Source organism: Balaenoptera acutorostrata, chromosome 14, assembly GCF_949987535.1.
Source record: "Balaenoptera acutorostrata chromosome 14, mBalAcu1.1, whole genome shotgun sequence".
Taxonomy (NCBI): domain Eukaryota; kingdom Metazoa; phylum Chordata; class Mammalia; order Artiodactyla; family Balaenopteridae; genus Balaenoptera; species Balaenoptera acutorostrata.
Window position 1 is genome coordinate 41,051,558 of NC_080077.1, and position 23,252 is coordinate 41,074,809.

The window sequence follows — 23,252 nt, forward strand, 5'->3', positions numbered from 1 at the left end:
AAATAGAAATTTCCCAGCTCTAGTCCTGTATGGTTTCTAACTAAGCTTCTATGGGTCATTTTCTCCTGCTGGAAAATTAGAGGATTACCTCTAATATACATTAATCTTTCAAAGTTAATATCCTTTCCTCTTGCAGCTTTTCTTTCTCTTCCCCGACAGTATTCAGTTGTAATATGGCATAGGCATTACATTATGCTTTTTTGTAGTGTGCAAACTATCGATATTTTATTACGTTCTAAGGGAACCCCAAGATGTACCCTTTGTATGGAGAAGGTGAGTTTAGGATAACAGTCACCAGCTGTTCTTTCATGATGTGAACCTATTTAAGGAATTTACTGTTTCTTTACTTTCATGGTAACCTCCCCCTGAAGCCCATCCTTTGGTACCTATGGTAGGCAGAACAACAGCCCTTTCAAGGACATCCATGTCTTAATACCCAGAACCTATGAACCTGTTACCATACATGGCCCAAGGGACTTTGTTAATGTGATTAAATTAAGGATCTTCAGATGAGGAGATTATTCTGGATTATCCAGGTGAGCCGGATGTAATCACAAGCGTCCTTATAAGAGAGACTCAGGAGGGTCAGAGGCAGAGAAGGTGTTGCGCAGGCTGAAGTAGATGTCGGAGTGATGTGATTGTTGGATTTGAAGACAGAAGGTAGCCCATGAGCCGAGGAATGCAGGCAGTCCCTAGAAGCTGGAAAAGGCAAGGAAATAGATTCTCCCCAGGAGCCAGAAGGAACACAGCTCTGCCAATGTGTTCTGACCTCTAGAACTGTAAGGTAATAAATTTGTGTTTTTTTAAGTCACTAAGTTTATGGTAACTTGTTACAGTAGCAGTGAGGAAACTAATATCTTGCCATTGTTGCTACTTGTTCAGCTGAAGGCCAGGATCTTTTCTGTTTTTTACTGCCTGGAAAAGAAGCTTTGTGCTTGAACTGCCTCCTGGGAACAATTTGAATTCCATCTTGTTGCTAGGTTTTGAATTCTTCCAGTAAGAATTTTCTTGAGTAGCTTTTTCCTTTTATTGGGTTTGAGGCCTTTCCCCTGTCTCTGAGTATGTGCTGTGCTATCAACCACTCTAATTTACGTTTTACCCTAACTTCTCAAATCTTAGAGTATCTTGAGTTCAACCCCTTTTCTGGCCTCTCCTAAAATCTTTAAAGTTTTTACAGTGCTCTTTTTGGTGAGGAATTCTGCTTTTGAGGATGTCATACTACTGCTGAGGAATTACAAGATTCTCATCTCTTGTTCAGCAGCATGGGCCAGAACACTAGGATAGCCACAGCCCAAACTACTATTCAGAAGTTCCTCCATCTCGAGCTACCCTTAATTGATAAGACTTTTATTATTATTATTTGTCTTATAAACAGAAAAAGATAGGAACCTAAAATCCTAAAAATGTAGAAGGGAAAGGGAAAGGCAGCTGAGAGTAGGAAAAAAAAACACGGTAGTATTGATAATGCAGCTGCCTAGAGTTAAGCTTGAGGCAGGTGGTTTGTTTGGGAGAAGAACTGGGTAGGTGCAGGTGTGAGCTTTCTTTGCTTGCTTGTTTAATAGTAATGTCTTGAGACAATTTGACACCAGAAAAACTAATTTCTCTGATTAACAATGCTAATATCTTTATGAATACCTAAGTTTCTTTATACTTTTAAATATTGATAGATTTTTGCTATTTCTCAATGGTAGCACTTTTAAAGAAAAGTGCAGAAGTTCTTTTTTTGTTAAAACATTATTTAAACATCTAGGAAATTAAGAACTTTATCATTTGAAAATATTTTTAAAACCTTATTTTTGTTTTGAATTAATAACTTTGTTCTGTATTTAAGGCTTAATGAAGGGTGGGCTCATAACTTTAAGAAGTTTTAGATGCACTACAATTTTGAAAAACTATTCTACATGAAGCTAATTCATTCCAAATCTTGGAAACAAGTCAAACTCTGGCTGTGCCATTGATGAGCTGTGGGCTTTGGCTTCTTAACCTCTTTCAGTGCCTCAATTTTCTTAACTTATAGAGGAGATAGTAATAGTATTTACTCTTATAAGGTTGCCTTGCAGATTTAATGTATGTAAAGCATTTTGAACAGTACTTGGCTCATATTAAGCTCTTATATAAATGTTTGCTGTTATCATTGTCATCATCACTGGGTGGTGGTTCTTTTTCTTTTGTAAGAACAGGAAAGAAATCATTGTACAATTACACATACTAAAGCCTAAAGAATCATTAGGTTTAATATTTATATATTTTATTTCCCATAGCTCTTTGTTTGAACAACAGTAATAGTTGTCTTTCTTTGACTAGTTGTATTTCAATGGTTTATATAGTTTACAAACCAAATATTTAAAATAGAGATTTCTAGAGTAATTTGAGGATGGTATGATTTTTGAACTTAAAGTGTAGTTATTGACTAATGTGAATATTCAATATATGTTGTAATAAAGTGAATATATCTCTTTAAAACAACAAAAGTTACAGAATGCATCTTATGTTCACTATCTTTAGGTATACTGAATGTGACAGGAATGTATACAAATCTTATTTTAGCATCTAAAGACCTTTAATTAGGATCCTTATGATCCTACAGTAGGACCAAAATCTATCTTAGATTATCAACCTATTCTACTTCTTGCTCTTTTCCCTGTAGCATTTGCTCAGAAATTATTTGCTTGGTTTATACTTTCACACATGTAAATATGTCTAAAAATGTTTTCCTTTTGGAATTATCTACCTATATTGATATCACCAACAGGTCTATTTTGTGTTGCTTTACCAATCAAGTTGGCAGACACTGCTCCCCTCAGGAATTTTTAATCTAACATTTTCAGCTGTTCTAAATATTTCTAACAACTCTGTTGTATTCAATGGAACACGTTATCTACATGTTCCAGTTAAGTATCAATAAATTATTATAGTTAGTTGCAATGGAAATTTGTCCATCCACTGATACATGATAACACACAGAAATGTAAAAAAACAATATAGGTAACCTTTAAGGTAGGTATTAGACTTATTCTCATTTCTAGTGTAGTATGTATTTCATTGCTTAAGTAACATTTTAAGAGTAATTTGTGCTATGTTTAAGAAGACAAAGGAATCTTATAGGGTAGTAAGCATATTAATGAGGCTACTCCAATCAGATAACTACTAAAGGCTATGCTTTTCTAATATGCATTATTACCTGAGAGGAAAGGTAAACATGGTAGATTTAAGGGACTTCAACTCTTTGGATATGTATTCAACCAACAAATATGTATTGGGCATATGCTATGTACAGTATCTTGTGCCAGGCACTATAAAATTGCAAAGATTAATCAGATATGCATTATTTTTTCAAGGAGCTTACTTGAGAGTAAAGAGATAGGATATGTACATAAATAACCAAGTTGCAAGTAGAAGTAATGTGTAATGGGAATCCAGAGACGATTATACCAAGAATATCCAAGAGCTATAGAGGAAAGTATTTCAGACAAGGGAAAGTTCAAAATTTCTGCATCAACAAATGTGGCATATCTGGGAAGCTCTGAGTAGTTTATGTGAAGGGTTAGGACAGAGTTTGCAGGGAGTAAATTGGAAGGTTAGATTAAGGGCAGTTTATTGAGTAAGGGTAAGGATTATATCTTAATCATTATTTATTGTTTCTAGCTATAAAATCATAGTGCCTGGTAACATAGTAGGTGTCTGACACATAGTAGATGCCAAATAAATATTTGAGGAATAAATGAATGCATTCAAAAGCTAAATTGAATTGTTTTGTAATTTGAGAGAAATCATTTTAGGTTTCTTAACAGGAAAGTGTGCGTCAGACTTACCTAACAGTTGGATGCAGAAGGGCATGGGTGGGGGAGAAAGTGGATGTAGGGAGATAAGTTAGAAGGCTATCGTGGTAAAAAGTAAGTAAGTAAGTAAAAAGTATTAAGTAAAAAGTAATTAGGACGTGAACTGAGGAGGCTTTGTAGGAATAGAGACTGATGTGAAATTATTGCAGAAGTAGGATCATTAAGCTCGATTTTTGAGATGTTTTGGAGGGAGTAGTGCAAAGTGGAAGTAGGAGTTAAAGGTCTAATTGTGGTTTTTCTAAGCCAAAGTGGCTGGGAGACTGATGTTATGAACCAAGTCTGGAATTAGGGAGGAATTAGATGTGGAGAAGAATGTGGTGGGTTCTTCTTTTATTCTTTTTTGTTGTTGTTGTTGGGTATACATATTGAATTTGAGACACCAGTAAGGTATCCCAGTGGTGTAGCAGGTAGTTGAACATGCAGGATTCATTTGGTAGAAATGTTGGGGATAACAACGTGAGTCATCTGTGCAGAGATGTTGCTACTTAAGCCACCTAAGTAAGCAAGACCTTAGGAAACATTTCAGAGGGCAGACAAATGGAAGAATGGGTTAGAAAGGGTACCAAACCATATTGCACTGGGTAGGAGGTTAAGGGGGAATGAAGGCTAGAGGGAAGTCAAATAAGATGAGGACTAAGAAAAGATCTTTGGATTTGGTGGTTAACTGTTCACCACAGAATAATGTTGAGAGTAAGAGGAGGGAAGTTGAGGTATCATCATGCTGATTAGTTGCGATCGTTTTTGTGAAGTAAAAAGCAAAGACATTTTCAAAGTAAGGGTTGCTTGCCTGAGGTATTGATCATAAAGAGAAAAAAAAATGTCTTTGTCAGGGGGAGCATTTAAGCAAATGAATTTTAAGATCTAAGTATTATCTTTTTTGACTGCTACTTGACATAATATTGGTTGTTTCACCAAATATGAACTCCTGTAGTTGCGAATGTTCAAACATTATCTGACTCCGCATTTACCAGGGCTGTTGTAGAACGTGACTTCTCTTTTAGAAAAGAAGCTGAATGGAAATCTATGGAAATAAATGAATTATATTTATAGATCTTGAATAGGCAGTAGGTAGGGGGGACTCAGTTTTCTATTTTCAGATAGAAAATTTCCTGATTGAAGTAAATTTGAGATTTACTTCAAATTTTAAAATTTAATAATGATAAAGCAAAAAGACTTTACATTTTTCCCTTTTAATTCTTACAGTGATGCTAGGAAGTGGATGTGAAAACTGAGGATGGGGTTAAAGATTCCAGGGTCACATAGCTAGTTAGAATTTTAAAACCTGGCTTAATCTTCTGTCTGATTAAAATTCATGTCCTCGATATTCTTATTTGCTAATGAGTTGGATGGCAGGACATTTTAGACAGAGATGATAATCTGATAAAAGTCACGATAGTGGAAGTGGGAGGACCAGAATAAATCAATTTTACAAGAGGCAAAAGGGCCAGGCTAAAGAAAAGAGCTTGTGTAATTAGCAGTAGAATGAGTGTGTATATGTACTTTATATACTTATAAACATACTATATACACATATGGACATATATACTTCTATATATATATACAACATATATCTTAATGTTTATATATGTATATATATACTATGTAAGATATCCTGTGTTGTCTATGTATTCTTTTTTCCCATTAGACAAGACAAGCTGCATTTATATATACTTACATTTTATTTAGTAGTTACCACTCATACATTTTAGTATTTTAATTGTTGTATAATGAAAACTCAAAATTAAAGCTCTATTATTTAATATACAGTTCTTCTAATTTTAAAAAGTAGTATATACAGACTTCAGCAGTTGAATTATATACTTTATTTTTTAATTTAATTTTTTTTATATACAGGTTCTATTTTATACATGTTAGTGTATGTATGTCAATCCCAATCTCTCAATTCATCCCACCGCCACCCATCACCTCCTCCCCCCGGACCCCCGCTTTCCCCCTTTGGTGTCCATACGTTTGTTCTCTACATCTGTGTCTTTATTTCTGCCTTGCAAACTGGTTCATCTATACCATTTTTCTAGATTCCACATATATGCGTTAATATATGATATTTGTTTTTCTGACTTACTTCACTCTGTATGACAGTCTCTGGGTCCATCCACGTCTCTACAAATGACCCAGTTTCGTTCCTTTTTATGCTGAGTAATATTCCATTGTATAAATGAACCACATCTTCTTTATCTGTTCGTCTGTCGATGGGCATTTAGGTTGCTTCCATGACCTGGCTATTGTAAATAGTGCTGCAGTGAACACTGGGGTGCATGTGTCTTTTTGAATTACGGTTTTCTCTGGGTATATGCCCAATGAACTATATACCTTTAGAAAGGAGTAAAACTGAGGACATTTTTAAGGCTTTTTAAGAAAGTTTATGTTGAAGGATCTGAAAATATCAGGCTGTTTTGGGTTTGTTATCGAGTGGCAATATGTACCCTGTATTGTTAGAGACAATGTAACATGGTAGGAAGACTGGCTATGGAGTCATTCTCGAGTTTAACAAATGTATATTGAGTGCCGACTCTGTATCCAGCACTGTTTCAGGTATTGAGGATACTATAGTGAAAAAGACCAAATTCTAAGTGATAGGAAGGCAGCCATGCAAAGCTGTAGAAGAATAGCATTGCAAGGCAGCAGGAATGGCAATGGCAGAGGTTCTTAGGCTAGAGTGGGCATGGCATCTTCCAGGGATGGAGGAAAGAAAGGCCAGCATGACTGAAACCTGCATGGCAGAGGGCAGAGTGTTATGAGAGAAAGTTAAATAGGCAGGGGCCAGATCGTGTAAGTCAAACTTTTATATTTTATTCTGAGTAAAGCAGGAAGTCTTTTTGTGGGGTTGAAGTAAGGGAGATAAAGAGACTTGATCTATAATTTTGAGAAGCCTTGTCTATTGCTAGAGAATAGATGATGGGGTAGAGTAGGATGAGATTAAGAGCAGAAGCAGGGAGACCAGTTAGGATGAATTTAAGTAGTCTAGAGTTGATGATGGTGTCAACTAAGGTTTTAGCAGTGAAGTGGCAATGGGTAGTTAGAGTTATGATATGTGAAACTTGGGAGTTGTCATGGCATTGGATGTATGAAATGAGAGGAAGCAAGGAGTCAAGATTGACTCCTATTTTTGACTTAAGATAAAATATGGATGGATGGTAGAACTATTTACCAAGATGGGGAAGTTTGAGGGAGGAGCAGGTTTGGAATAAAAAAAACAAGAGTTTTATTTTGGATATGTTAAGTTTGAGGTGCTTATTAAACATCCAGGATAATTATATATGTTACCTTGGAGATGAAGTGACTGATAAATTTGAGTCATTGTGATGTATTTAAGAACTAGATGAGAACACCTCAAGGGAGTATAGACAGTGAAGAGAAGAGGGTCTCTAATGAAGATGGGAATCTGAGTTCTGATTGCTGGGTGACTTGGTTTTCAGATTTCTCATACTTCAGAGTCATTGTGAATTGAGGTAGTACAAGGCTTGTTACATAATAACGGAAGCTTTTATTTTTAGGCGGTTATTTAAGGTATTATTTAATTGCTTTGGCAAGAAAAAGATTCCTTTTCTAAAACAGCTTATGGTCTACTCTAAACTTTTTTCTAGATGGAAGTTTTTACTTTAGGAATTCTTCACCTAAGAGGAGACATGGAGAAAGTTTAAGGAGAAGCACAGGAAAGAAAAGGAACAGAAAAGTTCAAGCAGCATCATAGCTATGCTTAGGGTACCATTAGTGCCTTCTTATTTGTTTATGTTGTTTTACCTTTGTTTCATACATCTCAGATTCCTGGGTACAAAACATTTTTAGCTTAATATCTTTTGAGTCTTATAATGTTCTACATGTTGCAATTGCTCAGCAAATGATAACCTCATATACATGAAAGTACACTGTCCTACTGGGACATTAAGTTTCATTTAAATGCCTTGGGATACAAAAATTCTAAGTTTGCCGCTAAATCAAAATAGATCATTCCCTTCTCTTGTTTCAGAATCTGTTTTGTGCTTGGAGTTATATGAAAAATCATTTATAACAATACTTCTAAAAGTCTACTAAATGAATGAAGGAATTAATGTTCTGTTAATTGTGTTACAGAGTTATAAATTTTGTCAAGGAAAATTACAGTTGATTTTAGACCAGTTGGATCCTGGGCAACCTAAAGAGGTAAGTTTAAAGGATAACTCAAGTTCAGTCAGATATATATATATATATATATATATATATATATAATAGATTATAATTAGTAGCAGCTGGATTATTTCTCATGAAGATAGTCCTTTAATATCATGGCAGTTCTAGACTGATATCCCTGCTAGACTTTCTAGTCTTGAAATGAAAAGTCACAGAGTAAAAGAGGCTCTTCTTAGAGAGTTCTCACAGTTAGTAAGAGGAAATTTTTATTTCTAGTTTCAATTTTCAAGGGATGAATTTATGAGCAGTTTCTCCCAAACTGTTCCTTCACTGTTGCTTTGTATGTGATATTTTAGTGATTTCTTTGAAGAAAAAAATCTTCATTTAATGCTCTTTCTACTTCTGGAAAACGTGAGCAACTTTGACACGTGTTCATTTATTAGAAAATATTTTTAAAAAGCAATTTTATTGAATTGAGCCTCTTTATATTGTAATAATTGTATAAATTACTGTTTATGAAGTTTTATTTCATTTGAAAGTCAGTCTGTTTCACTTGAAATAGAAAATGATAGGATTTTTGAAGTACCTCAGATGTCTGTTATATCTTGCCATTTGGTCTCGTTTTTGAAATACATTGTTTTTCTTCAACTTTTCATTTTAAATTAAGTGAATAGCTATGATTTACTCCCACTGATTTTTTTTTTTCCTCTCAGCATTTCACATTCTGATTTATTTTCTAGGTTTTAGTAAATGTTTCAACAGATTGGCAATGGGACCTGACGTTATATGATAACAATATTATTGTCTTTAGTTTAAGTGGATTATTTGGAAATCTATACTTGTTCAGAAACCTTTGTTCTACTTCTGCAAATAGTAAATTGTTAATGCAGTTTTGTCCTAAAAATTAACTGAAAAGGAGAAATTTACTTAATGTTTTTAAATTCTCTTCATAGTCCCCCTAATACCTATCCCAAATAAAATTGTATTTGAGTTTTTCATATGAATATATATACATTTTTAAACACATGTATATTCTATTTGTTTCACCTAAAACTTGACACCCTGAAAACTGACACCTTGACACATTCGGAGTGCTTGGTGTCCTAAGGTCTTAGCTCCTTGACTCTTCATTTTTTTTTTTCCCCCCTCACTAGGTTTCAGTTATTTCAGCTGAGGAACAACCAAATTTTGAGGAACAGGTTGGAATCAGTGTGTTTATTACTCACTAGTTGGAGAGTGAGTGGGGGAGAAGCTTTACTCCACTTAAGATTGGAGTAGAGCTATTTGCCACTGCTGTCCCTTGGGTCATACTGTCTTGAGTGAATTCTGATTGAATTTTGAGAAGAATGATTAATAAGATTTCTGTGAAAATTCAGAAATTCAGTTTTGCATCACATTGCTGAATCACTTTTTTTCCCCCTATATCAGTGGTTAGACGGTCAGAAAATATGGTGTAGCAGCAAAAACAAGTTCAAATTAATTGTTTTGTGAGAATTGTTCATATATCCTAGAATGGGAATGCTTCACCAGGGACATAACTGGGCAGTGTTTTAGAATTAGAGTCCTCAAACTGTAGGACCACCGATGGGGGTCTGTTCAAGTGAGGAAAGTCTATGGAGGAGACACTGGAATACCTTATTCTGGTGATTCAGATTTAGCTACCATCCCTTCTCCTCTTCCCCTTAGACGTGTGACCTAGAATCTCCTAATATAGTTAGGTTATTTTATGTAAAGCAAAAATTAAAACACTATTTAGTTTCTCTGCCTAACAGTTTAAAAAATGAATTATCAAGAATTGTTTTATAAAAGGGCCTCTGATTTTCCATTGGCTCTTTAAAGCAGTTATCCAGACTCTGCCTTTCAATGTTTGTTAAATATTTGGAGAATTGCTATTATTTTGGTTGCTGAGTATTAATAAAAATTCTTTTAAACAATTATAGGTGAGATATGAAGCCTTGCAAACGTTATGCTCAGCTCCTCCATCTGATGTACTGAACTGTGAAAACTGGACCACTCTCTGTGAGAAACTGACAGTGTATCTTTCAGATCCTGATCCTGTATTTAGTGTAAGGAAATGCTTACAGAAGTGTTAAGAATTCCTGTTTTTTTTCCCCTACTATTCTAGAAGCAAATGGAATATAATTTTCTTTAATAGTAGCTCAAATATTTAATAGTAGTGCAAATATAACTTCAGCTCCAGCTTTTGAATTGTCAAGATTTTTTTTTTTTTAAAGGAATTAACTTACTATGTCATGATTAGATTCAAAGTATGCTTGGTCAGTGTCATACTTCATTGCCAAATAATAGACTATGTTAGCTTATGCATTTTGTTTTATCTTGTAAAGGGATATCCAAGTATCTGTGTCAATGTTTTTGAATTAAGAAAAATATTTTAAAAGAAAGAGTGTGTTTTTGAAAGAATTCATGATACATGAAGACTTGAACTTACAATGATTACAATTTATTCTAAAGGATTAATAAGCATTTTCCCTGTGCAGTTAAGTGTTAGAGATTGCTTAACTGCTTAAAAAGAGAAGTTAGAAAACTGTAAAGCTAACACTTTAGAAGATAATTGAGATGATAATTGAGATGAATTATAAAACTAATATAGAAAATTCCAAAAACTGTTAAGTTAGTCAGTAGAGAGAGTTATTTTATATTAAAAAAAATGATTCACATATGACTTCTCAGAAACACTATGTTGAAAAGTAAGATTATATTAAAAAGTGCAGTAATTATGTGGGATTAAAAAAAAATCCTGACTGTATTCCAGCATCACATTTAACTACAAACTAGGTTTTTTATGTATGTACGTATGTATTTATTTTGGCCGCACTGGGTCTTTGTTGTGGCGCATGGGTTTCTCTAGTTGTGGCACGCGGGCTTAGATGTGGTATGTGGGAACTTAGTTCGCAGACCAGGGATCGAACCTGGGCCCCCTGCATTGGGAGCACAGAGTCTTAACCACTGGACCACCAGGGAAGTCCCCCAAACTAGGTTTTTTTTAAGTGTCTTTTTCTTCATAAATGATGTGTCAGTGAAGAAAAAAATTGGCTTTAAAATTGATAAGGTTTTTTTATATAGAATTTTTTAAGGTATTAGTAAAAAAATTTTTCCAGCTCTTCAACAAATATGCACTGAATACCTACAGTGTACATCATTCTAGTTCAGATGCTGGGAACACTGAGCAAGACAGAAGCCTTTGCCTTCATAGAACTTCTAGAAGAGGAGACAGACAGTAAACAGTTAATACAAGTAAAAATAAAACTCAGTACCTTTTTACTACTTAAAATTACTCTTCCATCAATGAAAATATAATTATACAGGTACACAGAAGTGGTTTAGAAACAAGTGGTTTGTTATTTTTATAAGGGGGAAATGGTGTTTAATTACCCAATACCTGGATGCAGTTCAACCATACTAACCCCAGAGGGTGATGCAGACTTCTCTAAAAACTCAAGGATTCAAGAACTTCAAAGGGGAAAGATATTTCAGGGTTACCTTTTAACATTTCAAGGCATTCTAACAGGAAATACAACTGTAAATTTCCCTCTTAAAGACAGAATAGTGGTCTAATAGCTTTCCTTTATTCCTTTTATAAACATGGTAAAGATCCTACTGGGTCAATGTAAGTGGCATGATTTGACCATTATATTCAGCAAGAGTCAATGTCCATACTTAAGGCAATAAAATTGGAAGACATTGTCATAGAGGGGAAATGGTAATAAAACCAATCAACTTGAATAGAAAACAAGGCATGGTGTTCTTTTCATCTAGAACTTATGCTTTACCCAAATTCTTGAGTTTGATTCTGTTTCTTCGTTTTCTACTCTAAAGCAGGGGTCCCCAACCCCCAGGAACTGGGCCGCACAGCAGGAGGTGAGCGGCTAAGCTTCATCTGCCGCTCCCCATGGCTCGCATTATGGCCTTAAGCATCCCCGCCCTCCTGTCTGTGGAAAAATTTTCTTCCACAAAACTGGTCCCTGGTGCCAAAAAGGTTGGGGAATGCTGCTCTAAAGGACTCTTACATGTAACTAAGTGAAGCCTATAGTGTTCGAAAAGTATGACAAATACTTACCAATTGCTGCAACTATGAAAACTTCCCAAAGTATTTAATATCCTGTGTTCAGTACGAACCTCTTGGGTTATTGAAATATATTTTTAGTCACTTGGGTAACCATTTTTTGTAAGTGTATTCATCTAATATTTGATATAGTCAAGGTTATTTTTTTCTTCAGAGTAGGTCATTTAAGGGAATTTTATTTTTTTAATGGGAAACTGAATTTCACTGTTAGGATCAATCCCATCAAAGTTGGTATAATTAAAATGATAAGCTGTCATTTCTAGGTACCTACCAGTGTCAGGTACTGACTACATGTGTTATCTCATTTAATTCATTTACATTGTGGTAGTTTCTACTTTACGTTTTAATAATGTAAAATTTTGGAATATAATATTTTTCTTGGGAATAGGCAAAATTATTGAAGTCCTAAAAATCTAATTAATCTTCCTATGTGAGCAATTAAAACAAAAACAAATAGTGGATTTGGAAAGGAGTGGGGTTTTTTGTTTTGTTTTACATTTAGTACTCCTACTGTTTCCTTGTTTGACTCCTTTACATTGTGTCAAATTGTACCAATTATATTGTTTCCTTTCTTCACCCCATCTCCCCATGTCTGTATCTGCTATTACCAGATTTTACAACAATATACTGCTGTATTAGATTGACTCAGTTTTGGTTGACTTTACTTTTTGCCAACCAACACAAGAATGAGCCGTTTTAGTTACATTTCTACCGAAATTTTTGACTGGTCTTGTGTTTATTAAGCTTTTTACTATGTAGAAAACGATTCTTACAAAAGTAGATGATGAAAGAATCTTGGATACAAATCTTGTTTCATTTCCATAGGACCGGATTTTAAAATTCTATGCACAGACGTTTACACTTTCACCATTACATATGACCAAGGAAATTTATAAAAGCTTAGGTATGTTTTTTCTATCATTTTTAAAAGTTTGTACTTAAGAAAATGGATAGGAAATAACTTTCAGAAAGCACTGTAAATGAATGGCATAATAACATTATTTTTATTTTTTCTTTTTAGCTAAATATTTGGAGTTACACTTTCTTTCTAGAGAAAATCATATTCCTACTCTTTCAACTGGCATAGATATAACTCATCCTAATGTGATCCATTTACTTAAAAAGGTATTCATTTTCTATAATATGCTTTTATTTCTGTTTAATTCTATACTTAAGAATTCTAACTTCTTGAGAACGGTTATGCACTGTTTTATAGGTTCGTCTTCTAAATGAGTATCAGAAAGAGGCTCCATCTTTCTGGATTCGACACCCAGAAAAGTAAGCCCCCTAGTTTGTGCCAATATAAAATTAGGAGTGTTACTGTCCACATACATTTCAAAGAGTAGAGACAGTCTTAACTGATTTATGTGGTTGGGAAAGGCTTACTAGTTTATTTTTTAGCTTTTCATGTTTTTTACTTAGCTATGTGAATGGCTCTATGCAAGTACCATTTTATACCATTTAATTATCACAACAAGGTAAGAAGAGGATGTTGTAGCTTCAGGTTCTTTCATTACTGGTCTTCGCTACTTTGGTCAAGTTCCTTGAATGTTCTTTAAACTTTTCCCTTTTTAGTTCTAAGATCTTTAATAAGGTTGTAAGAGTAACTGTGGGTCTAAAAAGGAAAGTTAAATTTGGACAGCCAGTGTTGAAGTAAAACGTAAGGTTTTAGAGCAGAGAAAACTGGGGGTGAATTTCACCCCTGCCATTTACTGAAACATTAAAAAATGATGTTTCTAAAGATTACTTATTACTTTATCATTCCACAAATATAAAATGTCACTATTACATATATAATAGCATTTGTTTTTTTCTAAAAATCACTTCTTTCCCAAACTTTAAGGTATATGGAAGAAATTGTGGAGAGTACTTTGTCTTTATTATCAGTTAAACATGATCAAAGCCATCTTGTCTCACAAAAGATTTTGGATCCGATATACTTTCTTGCATTGGTTGATACCAAGGCTGTGTGGTTCAAAAAGTGGATGGTAAGGAAATATGGAATGTTTTACTACCTTTCTTTGCATTGCTCTATTGTGTCAAAGAATAGCTGCTGTTTGAATGTTTACTGTGTGCCAAGAGTTCTAATCACTTTTACACGTGTTAACTCACTTAATTCCTATAACAATCTATGACGTAAGTGGTGGTATTATTATCCCATTTTACAGATGCAGCAACTGAGGGATAGAGAAGTAACTTGCTCAAGATGGTTTACCAATTAGGTGACAGAGTCAGAAAAGGATTTTAATGGTAATTCATTTGAATCTATTAAACTGATGACCTATCCAAAATCATGTCTTAGTTTAAAAGCTACGAAATTTTTAAGCAGATGTGGTAGAACATAAGGGTTCAATGCTCACTTTTCTCTGGCTTAGATGTTTGAAAACATCTCTTCATTTGCCACTTAATGAAATTGCAGTTTGGAAAATGTGTTTAATGCCTGAATGCTGGTGACTTCCTGTGAAGTTGATCACTATCTTAGAACTGGAACTAATATTAAGAGATTCTTAAACTGTTAACCTCCCTCATCTGCTGTTGAATAAGAGTGGTCTGTGTCTGGCAGTAGTCATAGCTGTGTTGGCTTGTGTTCTTACATCTTTGTCCCTCTCAAGCTGTATTTGTTGCAGTGGGGAAGTATGGGAATGGGACCATGACTCGGCATGCAAACCATGCAAAGCAGCAACATGTTCATTTACTGCTTAGCACGATTTGGACATTATCTGGCTGATGGCTTTCTTTCTTTCTTTTTTTTTTTTTTTTTTGCCTTTTATCTAAACTGTATAATAATGCCCAGTTAACCAAAACATAATTCTGTTTGGTGCTTAGCACTTACCTGGTCTACATATAGTATATGTTTCATAAATGCTTACTCAACTTAATTTTACCTGAACCCTTTGTTCCTCACATCTGACATTTGACCTTTTTCTTTTTTTTGATTATCAAATTACACCACTATTGTAGACAATATACAAAATATGTAAAAGCACAAATAAAATTAAATTTCTCTAATTCTATAACACAGGGATAACAGCTATTAAGATTTTGTTTTATGTGGTTGTATGCTTTAAAAAAGACCTAAACAGGTAAATTTTAACAAATCATATTCTAAGTGTTTATAATTAACTTTTTTTACTTAACATTTTTATTGTCAGCACTTGATTAAGAGAATGATGCACATTACAGGAAAACTAACCAATGGAAAATTATTAAATCAGCTCCCCAAGTGTGTTCTAGTATTATTAAAATTTATCACATTCTCCTCCACTCATCTAAGGCAGAAGTTGTCAAACTTTATGTAAAGGGTCAGGCAGTAAATATTTCTGGCTTTGTGGGCTGTCCTGTTTCTGTTGCAACTACTCAGTTCTCAGTAGCCCAGAAGCATCCATAGGTAATATATAAATGAATAGATGTGACTATGTTACAATAAAACATTGTTTACCAAATCAGGGGGCAGCTGAATTTGGCCTGAGGGTTGTGGTATGTCAACTCCGGTCTAAGGGATGTACTATGAGGCTTTCGTTTTAGAACATGATCAATAGTTTAATTGTAAGTCAACATGTTTCTCTTACTAAACCTGGAAAAAAGATTAATGGTTTTTTAAAACATTTTAAGCTACAAGGGGTAAAACACACAGGGTTTTGATTAACCCTCAACCCAAACCCCACTTAATTAAATTCTATTCCCCAGAATTTTGATAGTTTTTACAGACTATTATTTAATTTTTTAAAGTAAAATAAAGAAACTACATTGAAGGCTAATGATATCGAACATAAGTAATATTCATGTAAAATTTCCCCTTTGTACAATGCATAAAAAGCATATTTTAATCTCATCTATGTTCTAAGGAGAGAGTTTTTTTGGCACTTCGAATCATTTTTAAAATATGACTGGCAGAGAATGATTAAGATACTGTCCCTTCAGAGCATTTCAACCTTGGCAGATTTCTGCGTGTGTAAACAGTACAGTACCCTCTTCATTGTGAGAGTTGTGATTCCTGCCCTGACCCCCCTCGCCCTCACTTCTTAATCTTTCCTTTAGGCTCTGTCATACACTGGTAGTCAGACATGGTTTTTTTTGGCTTTAAAGTAATTTAGCATGGTAACTGGACACAACAGAGGGATATATTGTTTTCTATTGGTCTGTCAGTAAATGCTCCAGTTTTTAATATAATTTTCATTCTTATGACTGAAAATAATCTCATAATCATTGTACTTAGAAAAACGTGTTTTACCCTGATTACAGTAATTTAAACTAAGTTATTGTGTAATTTATGTTAAGGAAATGTTGCAGGAAAAATAGATTTTGAATGGTATAGCTTGAATATTAAATACCATTTTCCTCCTAATTTTAGCATGCATATTATAGCAGAACTGCAGTACTAAGACTTATTGAAAAGAAATATAAATCTCTGGTAAGTCTATATTTCTGTTCTTATCTTGAGAAATATCACAAAAAGATATCTGATGTAATAACTTGAATGTGCAAAGTTGAGTGATTAATTAATATCGGATAATGAAGCAGTCCCCCTTTTATGTGACTTTTAAACTACCAGTCTGTGAACATAAAAGAATAAAAGTAGAGACTTAAAATACAGTCAGGATAACAGGAAATATATAACTTCATAGTAAATTGAGCTGGTAACTAGCTATTTTGGGATAAGCCATATTAAGTATTGGGTTGGCCATAAAGTTCGCTCGGGTTTTTCTGTAACATTATGGAAAAACCCAAATGAACTTTTTGGCCAACCCAATATTATCATATAGTTTAATTCAGATCAGGTGTTTGTAGGGGAGTTCATTCTATAAAATTTACCCATGTTTTTAACTGAAAGTTGCATGATAAAACTCAGAATGGTAAATGCTTTTGTAATTGCAAAAATTGATTCAAGTTACACTAAATATAAACTAATACTGTAAAATATATTAGTGAAATTTTCTGCATTTACTGCTATTAGTAGAACAACATGTTAGGGCACTGAAAGGAACTGAAATCAGCAAGTCTAGCAATTAATTGACAAACATGAAAATTGTGAAATTAAAGTTATACTAATATGACTTTGAGATAATAAATACGTCCTATGTAGTTAGGTAGAATCTTGAGTTGAGAAGTGAGGTAAAGGGAAAGATTCCTAGAACTGTGAATTTTAGGAAGACTGCAGTAGAACATAAATTGAAGAAAGGAGAATAAATAATTGTTTTGTGTTTGAGAATTAAGAGAATTAGGCTTCAGAAAGGAGAAGAGGGAGATATTGAATATTAGGATGGGAATTTATTTGTAGAGGTAATAGGTATTTAAAAATCCTTAGAGAAACTGAAAGTCTTTCCACATTTCTCTCATTCCCATTTTAAATGGAAATTTGTTGCTGCCATATGAGCATAGAGTGATCTTGCTAGAATAGAAAAAGGAGAAAAAACCAAGAACAATTTTTTTCCTCTTATGGTTTGACATACAAATAACTGTTGGTATGACATAGGCCCTAGTGGACATATTTCAAATGTTTCTTGTAGATTAACTCTTAAAATCCATTCCTTATTTGAAAAGTGAATTATACTGTAATCAATTCATAGCCTACAAATAGTTACTTTGTTATCAACTTCAGTGTTCTATCAACTTGTTCAAATATTTCATGTTCATAATTAAACTTGCATGAGCATGAGATTTCCTCTTAAACCTCATTTTCTCTTAAAGCTTTCCTAAATTTACCAAAATATCAAGAGATTTTTTTTAATGGTTTGTGTGTGTGTGTGTGTGTGTGTATATATAATTTTAAAAGTAAACCCAACTTTTGAAAAGAAACATTGGGGAAAATGGATGCCATGTGTGTTTGTTCCCATTTTCCTTTCAGAATTGGAGATCAAATTTTGTATATCTGCAGTGGGAACTTTGGACCACTCCATGGATTTGTCTTTTGTTTTATAAGAGATCCTTACAAAAGGACTGCAGTCATAGCAGCTTGTTTAACATGAGTATCTACTAAAGCATTTCCTCTAGCTTCTCAACAGTGCTATTTGATTTTCTACATTTTCTACAACAGTGAAACATCTGCATTGTCCAGTGGGGTAGCCATTAGCTGTATGTGTCTACTGAAAACTTAATGTGGTTAGGGAAACTAAGAGACTAAATTGATTCCTTTTTTATCCCTTTTATTTGTTTATTTATTTTGGCTGCGGTGGGTCTTCATTGCTGTGCACAGGCTTTCTCTAGTTGCTGCGAGCGGGGGCTACTCTTCGTTGTGGTGTGTGGGCTTCACACTGCGGTGGCTTCTCTTGTTGCGGAGCGCAGGCTCTAGGTGCACGGGCTTCAGTAGTTGTGACATGCGGGCTCAGTAGTTGTGGCTCGTGAGCTCTAGAGCGCAGGCTCAGTAGTTGTGGCACACGGGCTTAGTTGCTCCGTGGCATCTTCCCAGGCCAGGGCTCAAACCCATGTCCCCTGCATTGGCAGACGTATTCTTTATGACTGTGCCACCAGGGAAGTCCCTAAATTGATTCTTTAATTTTAATTAATTTAAATTTAAAAGTAATATGTGTTAGCGGCTACTCTTTTGTGCAGTTTGTTCTGTCTGTGGCACATATGACATTTTCAGTAGGTAGCATTGGGCAACAAATAATTTGTGTATGTGCTATCAGTTTTTTAAAGCAATATTTACTAATTGAAAAGCATTTTGGCTATCAGCATAACTATTCTTTTATTTTTAACAATTTGAATCTTTTGTCCAGTTTACCCTTAAGGGAATGACTTCTGAAATGGCTTTATTATGTAGTACATTTCCTATTTTTCTTGCCCTCTTAAAGTCGTTTAAAAAAAATATTGACAGTTAGGTTATTTAAATTCTCCCTACCTTACTGTTTTTTATACTCCCCCCCCCGCCTCGCCAGTCTTAGGGGTTAACAGTTAAGTGAGCTGGCTGGTACATATTTCCTAGTGCAGGAGAATAAGTTTGAAATAAAATCCTGAATTTTACAGCAAATTTGTCTTTCCTAAGGTTTAAGATAATCACTTTTTATACCCTCAACTTGACTCTTTAATATTTAAATTTACCTACTGTATATCTGCTTTTTGCTCCTGCAATTTAAAGGGGATATTATATCATGTGATTGTCCCTCTTCTAAGATGTACCTTTTTCTGTGATTGTTACCTCTTCTCAAGTAAAAGATAGCACGTGTAAGAAGTAAGGGGAAGGAGTAGAGGGAACAGAAGTGGGTTTAAGTGGGTAGTGAAGATAAAGGTGAGTAGAAATGAGTGCAAGGAAGAATGGGTTTTTGAAGGTTTGAGTGGAAGTAAACTAAAGAGTGAGAAAGATTATCTTGGAGATAGTACTTTGAGTTCTCAGAGAAGCTATCTGTTCTTTTGTCTTCTATAGAGCCTCTCAAGTCTATTTGTCACGTCAAAAGTTCTCCATAATGGCAGTTTTTCAAAGTCATTTTTTGTTGCTATTTACCAATTTATGTGTAAGAACTAGGATCTTAAGAGTAAGTTCATCTAGGAAGTAGTTCTGTCAAGGAGGTTGCACCTTAAATAAACTCATGACAAACGTGAAACAGATCACTATACTTTTGGGCAAAAGTGTGTGCTTATGAATGGTGTCTCAGGTTGTGACTAAGCAGAAGCTAGGAAGGGGCTGTGTGATTGGTGACATGATGATCATTGATTCCCCTCTTTCAAGAATTGACAAGTCAGGGAGTGTCCTCATGAAATTTTTGTAGAAGTCCCAAGGCAGTTTGACCAGTTGCCTTTGCATGAGTTTGTTGCTGGTAGCCACTCATCTCAGGGCTGGCTTGGATTGGATTGGATTGACTGGATTAGAGACTTTGGACTATGCCTCCTTTTGTTTCCTATGAACACTCCTTTATATATTCAGTAGATGCAAGCTAAACCAAAAGAAGACAGGAGTTCAGAGTCTACAAATAACAACAAAAGCAAAATGAGCACAGAAGAATAAGCAGGTTAATAGTAGAACTATTGACCAAATGGTGCTCCTCCAAAACAAAAGGCTACTTTGTACAAAGACCTATTTCATTACAAATCCAAGTATAATAAAATCTAGCAATGAGAACTCAGTGAAGCAAGTTGAAGCTTAGATCACTGTTGAGACAGACTCACGTGGTGGCAAATCTGAAGGATTATCAAAGTTTGGGACTTGGGGACCCAGTGAACACTCTTCTTTGAGGACCCCATGGAATGATGCCAAATGAGAATCCTCACGTTGTAATCTCAATGTAAGCTCCAGAATCGTTGAGGGTTAAGACCACTGTTCAGTATCTGACACAATGCATAAAACTGAGTTTATTGCTTACTTAATTAGGCAAAGCAGATTGTTAATATAAAATTTCAGGGAAAACTTGGAACTCAGGTTGGGCTTTCAGAGGTGAGAGTGAGTTCATGCCAACTGTAGATTTCCTGGAATGTGTCTGTTGTTGGCTGACTTTTAGAAGAAAGGGGCTAACTGATTGGTTTGCTTACAAAAGTATGTTCATTGAGATCTGTTGACATGTCATGATTAACAAGGTTTTAAACTTGTTCTAGATACCTGTTAACCATGGTTATATAGAAATATGGTTCTGGTTTTTATCTATAGAACAATTGCTCATTTTCAAGGATAGTGGGAAATTTTTTATTAATGAATAGGTGTTATTCTGGGAAAGAGGGGTGGTGGTTAAGGTAGTGGTGGGAAAATATTTCAGGGCCATGGAATAGCATGTTTAAAGGCTTTAGGGATTGGAAAACACATAGTACACTTGGAAACTGCACATATTTCATATGGCTAGACATAGATTGCTAAGAGAAATGTGAATTAGTATTAGAGAAATTTCCTGAAAATCAGTTCCCTGAAAGCTAATATTAAGTGGATGATGTTTTTTGAAAAGTTCTTAGATGCTTTAAATTGGGTCTGTGCCAGTTGACCTCAGTTTGTTTCATTCATGTATGAGGCAGGATAGGGCCTCATAATTCCATTAAAAATAGAAAAGAGCTACTTAAGGGGAATCTTCAGCCCTTTCCCTTTTGCAGATAAAAATGAGTCTGTTAATTTCAGTTTTGAATGTGTTTCAAATTCAATTGGTGTGCATTGACTGGTGAGATTTTTAGTGGACCTGCTTTTAATGAATTGGTCACTTGACTGGTCACATGTTGAACTGGCTTTTGGTGACAGACTTTTACACAGGTAGATGTATTTCTCTGCATGTGTGTGTGGCTGGGGAGGGGGACATCTGGAGGATAAGAGGAATAAGACTAATGTTAGGTCATTAAAAAGTTCTTATTGTCAAATTTAGGAGATTGACCTTTATTCTGGAGGTTTAGTGAGCCACTGATAGATTTTCATGTACTGAAGTAATATGATCATATTAGGGCTTTGGAAAATTTAGAAAATGGGCTGAAGGTGCTAGGTGGAGATAGTTTTTACTTCAATACTTCTCCCCTAAGAGGCTTTGCAGTAATCCAAGCAAAAGATGATGGAAACATGAATTAAGGCTATGACAGTGTATTGGGATAAATGGGTGGACTCAGGAGTACTATATTTAGAATGTAGGTTTTAGAGGACTTGGCTTTTTGAAAGGGGGTTGGTTGAGGACTTACTCATTTGAATGTCTATCATTCATTGAGATAAGTAACAGTAGGAAGAAAATAGGAAAGTTGGGAAAGGTTACACCTTTAGATTTGGTAGATTTGGTCATATCGAGTTTGAGATCCAGATTTCTGGGGGGGAGTTTCATTTTATTGATCTGGATCCTAAAGTTTGATTTAGATAAGACGTAGATATGGAAGGGGGGTTCCCCAAGCCCACCCCCAAATTTGATGATTTGCTGGGAGGACTTATAGGAGTCAGCACATAGTTGTACTCCCAGATATGATTTCTTACAGAAAAAAGATACAAAGCAAAACTGGTGTAGGGAAGAGGCGCATTGGGTAAAGTCTGGAGGATACCAAGCATAAGCCTCCAAGAGTCTTTTTTTTTTTTTTTATATTACGAAATGATGACCACAATATTCTAGTTAACATCTATCACCAAACATAGTTACAAATTTTTTTGTGTGATGAGAACTTTTTTAAAAAATTAATTAATTAATTAATTTATTTTTGGCTGTGTTGGGTCTTCGTTTCTGTGCGAGGGCTTTCTCTAGTTGCGGCGAGCGGGGGCCACTCTTCATCGCGGTGTGCGGGCCTCTCACTATCGCGGCCTCTCTTGTTGCGGAGCACAGGCTCCAGACGCGCAGGCTCAGTAGTTGTGGCTCACGGGCCTAGTTGCTCCGCGGCATGTGGGATCTTCCCAGACGAGGGCTCGAACCCGTGTCCCCTGCATTGGCAGGCAGATTCTCAACCACTGCGCCACCAGGGAAGCCCCTGCAAGAGTCTTTTTTGCCAGTGGAGTCACACAGGACTCCACTTAATTTCTCCAGTGTCAATTGTGACCGCTCATGTGAAATGTTGTTTACCAGGGTAGCTCATTAGAGACTCAGTGCCCATTTTCTTTTTAAATTGGGGGTTAATCATGTTGGCACCTTCTGCCTACTACATACCAGGGATTCCACATTCCCAGAAGGAAAACAGACGTTCAGCATAAACCACATTGTTTGTACAGTTTAGGTACAGTTCTTAGAATGGGGGGAAGCTCCTGAAATCCAAAGTTCCCAGATGCTGGTTAAGGACCAATCTTGTAAGCAGCCCTTTCTAATGATAGAAATCCTGCCATGTTAACTCTTTTGCATGAAACTGAGGCCATAAGAATGAATGAGACTAGGAAATCTATCAATTCCTTGATTCCATGATTCTGAACTTGCCTCTATCCACAGAACCTCCATCTTTTTCCCATCTAAAGCTTAACCCTTCCTTCCACTTAGGTCCTAGCTGCTCCTGCTCTTAGATAGTCTTCTGTCAATTATCCTTTCCTGCATAGTCAAACTTCCTTTCTGTTTACGTAAGCATGACCATATCCTTCCAACCTGAAGAATTCATTCTTGACTCTAAGATCTCACTCCTATGTTTTACTCGTTTTTTTCTTTCACAACCAGCCTTCTTGAAAATGAAAATTACACTAGCTGCCTTTACTTTTTCCGTTCCTATTCCTTATAGTTAGTTTTATTCCCCAAACTCCCCTGAAACTGATCTTTTCAAAGTCACCAAAAACCTCCTTATTACCAGATCTGACAGTTATCACTCCTTGTCTCACTGGTGGCCTCTATTTTATTTGAGAGTTAGAATGAGAG

General features: G+C 35.2%; 1 protein-coding gene across 3 annotated transcripts in view; it reads left to right on the plus strand.

Moving 5' to 3' along the window:
* TBC1D32 (TBC1 domain family member 32) overlaps positions 1-23,252 on the plus strand; it is a 190,395-nt gene that overhangs the window by 19,546 nt on the left and 147,597 nt on the right. For all 3 annotated transcript variants that reach the window (XM_007190776.2, XM_057528103.1, XM_057528104.1), the window contains 7 exons: positions 7,932-8,000; positions 9,908-10,033; positions 12,877-12,955; positions 13,073-13,176; positions 13,268-13,329; positions 13,895-14,039; positions 16,403-16,462. In XM_007190776.2, the coding sequence (XP_007190838.2) occupies positions 7,932-8,000; positions 9,908-10,033; positions 12,877-12,955; positions 13,073-13,176; positions 13,268-13,329; positions 13,895-14,039; positions 16,403-16,462 (645 nt within the window). The remainder of the gene's footprint in view (positions 1-7,931; positions 8,001-9,907; positions 10,034-12,876; positions 12,956-13,072; positions 13,177-13,267; positions 13,330-13,894; positions 14,040-16,402; positions 16,463-23,252) is intronic.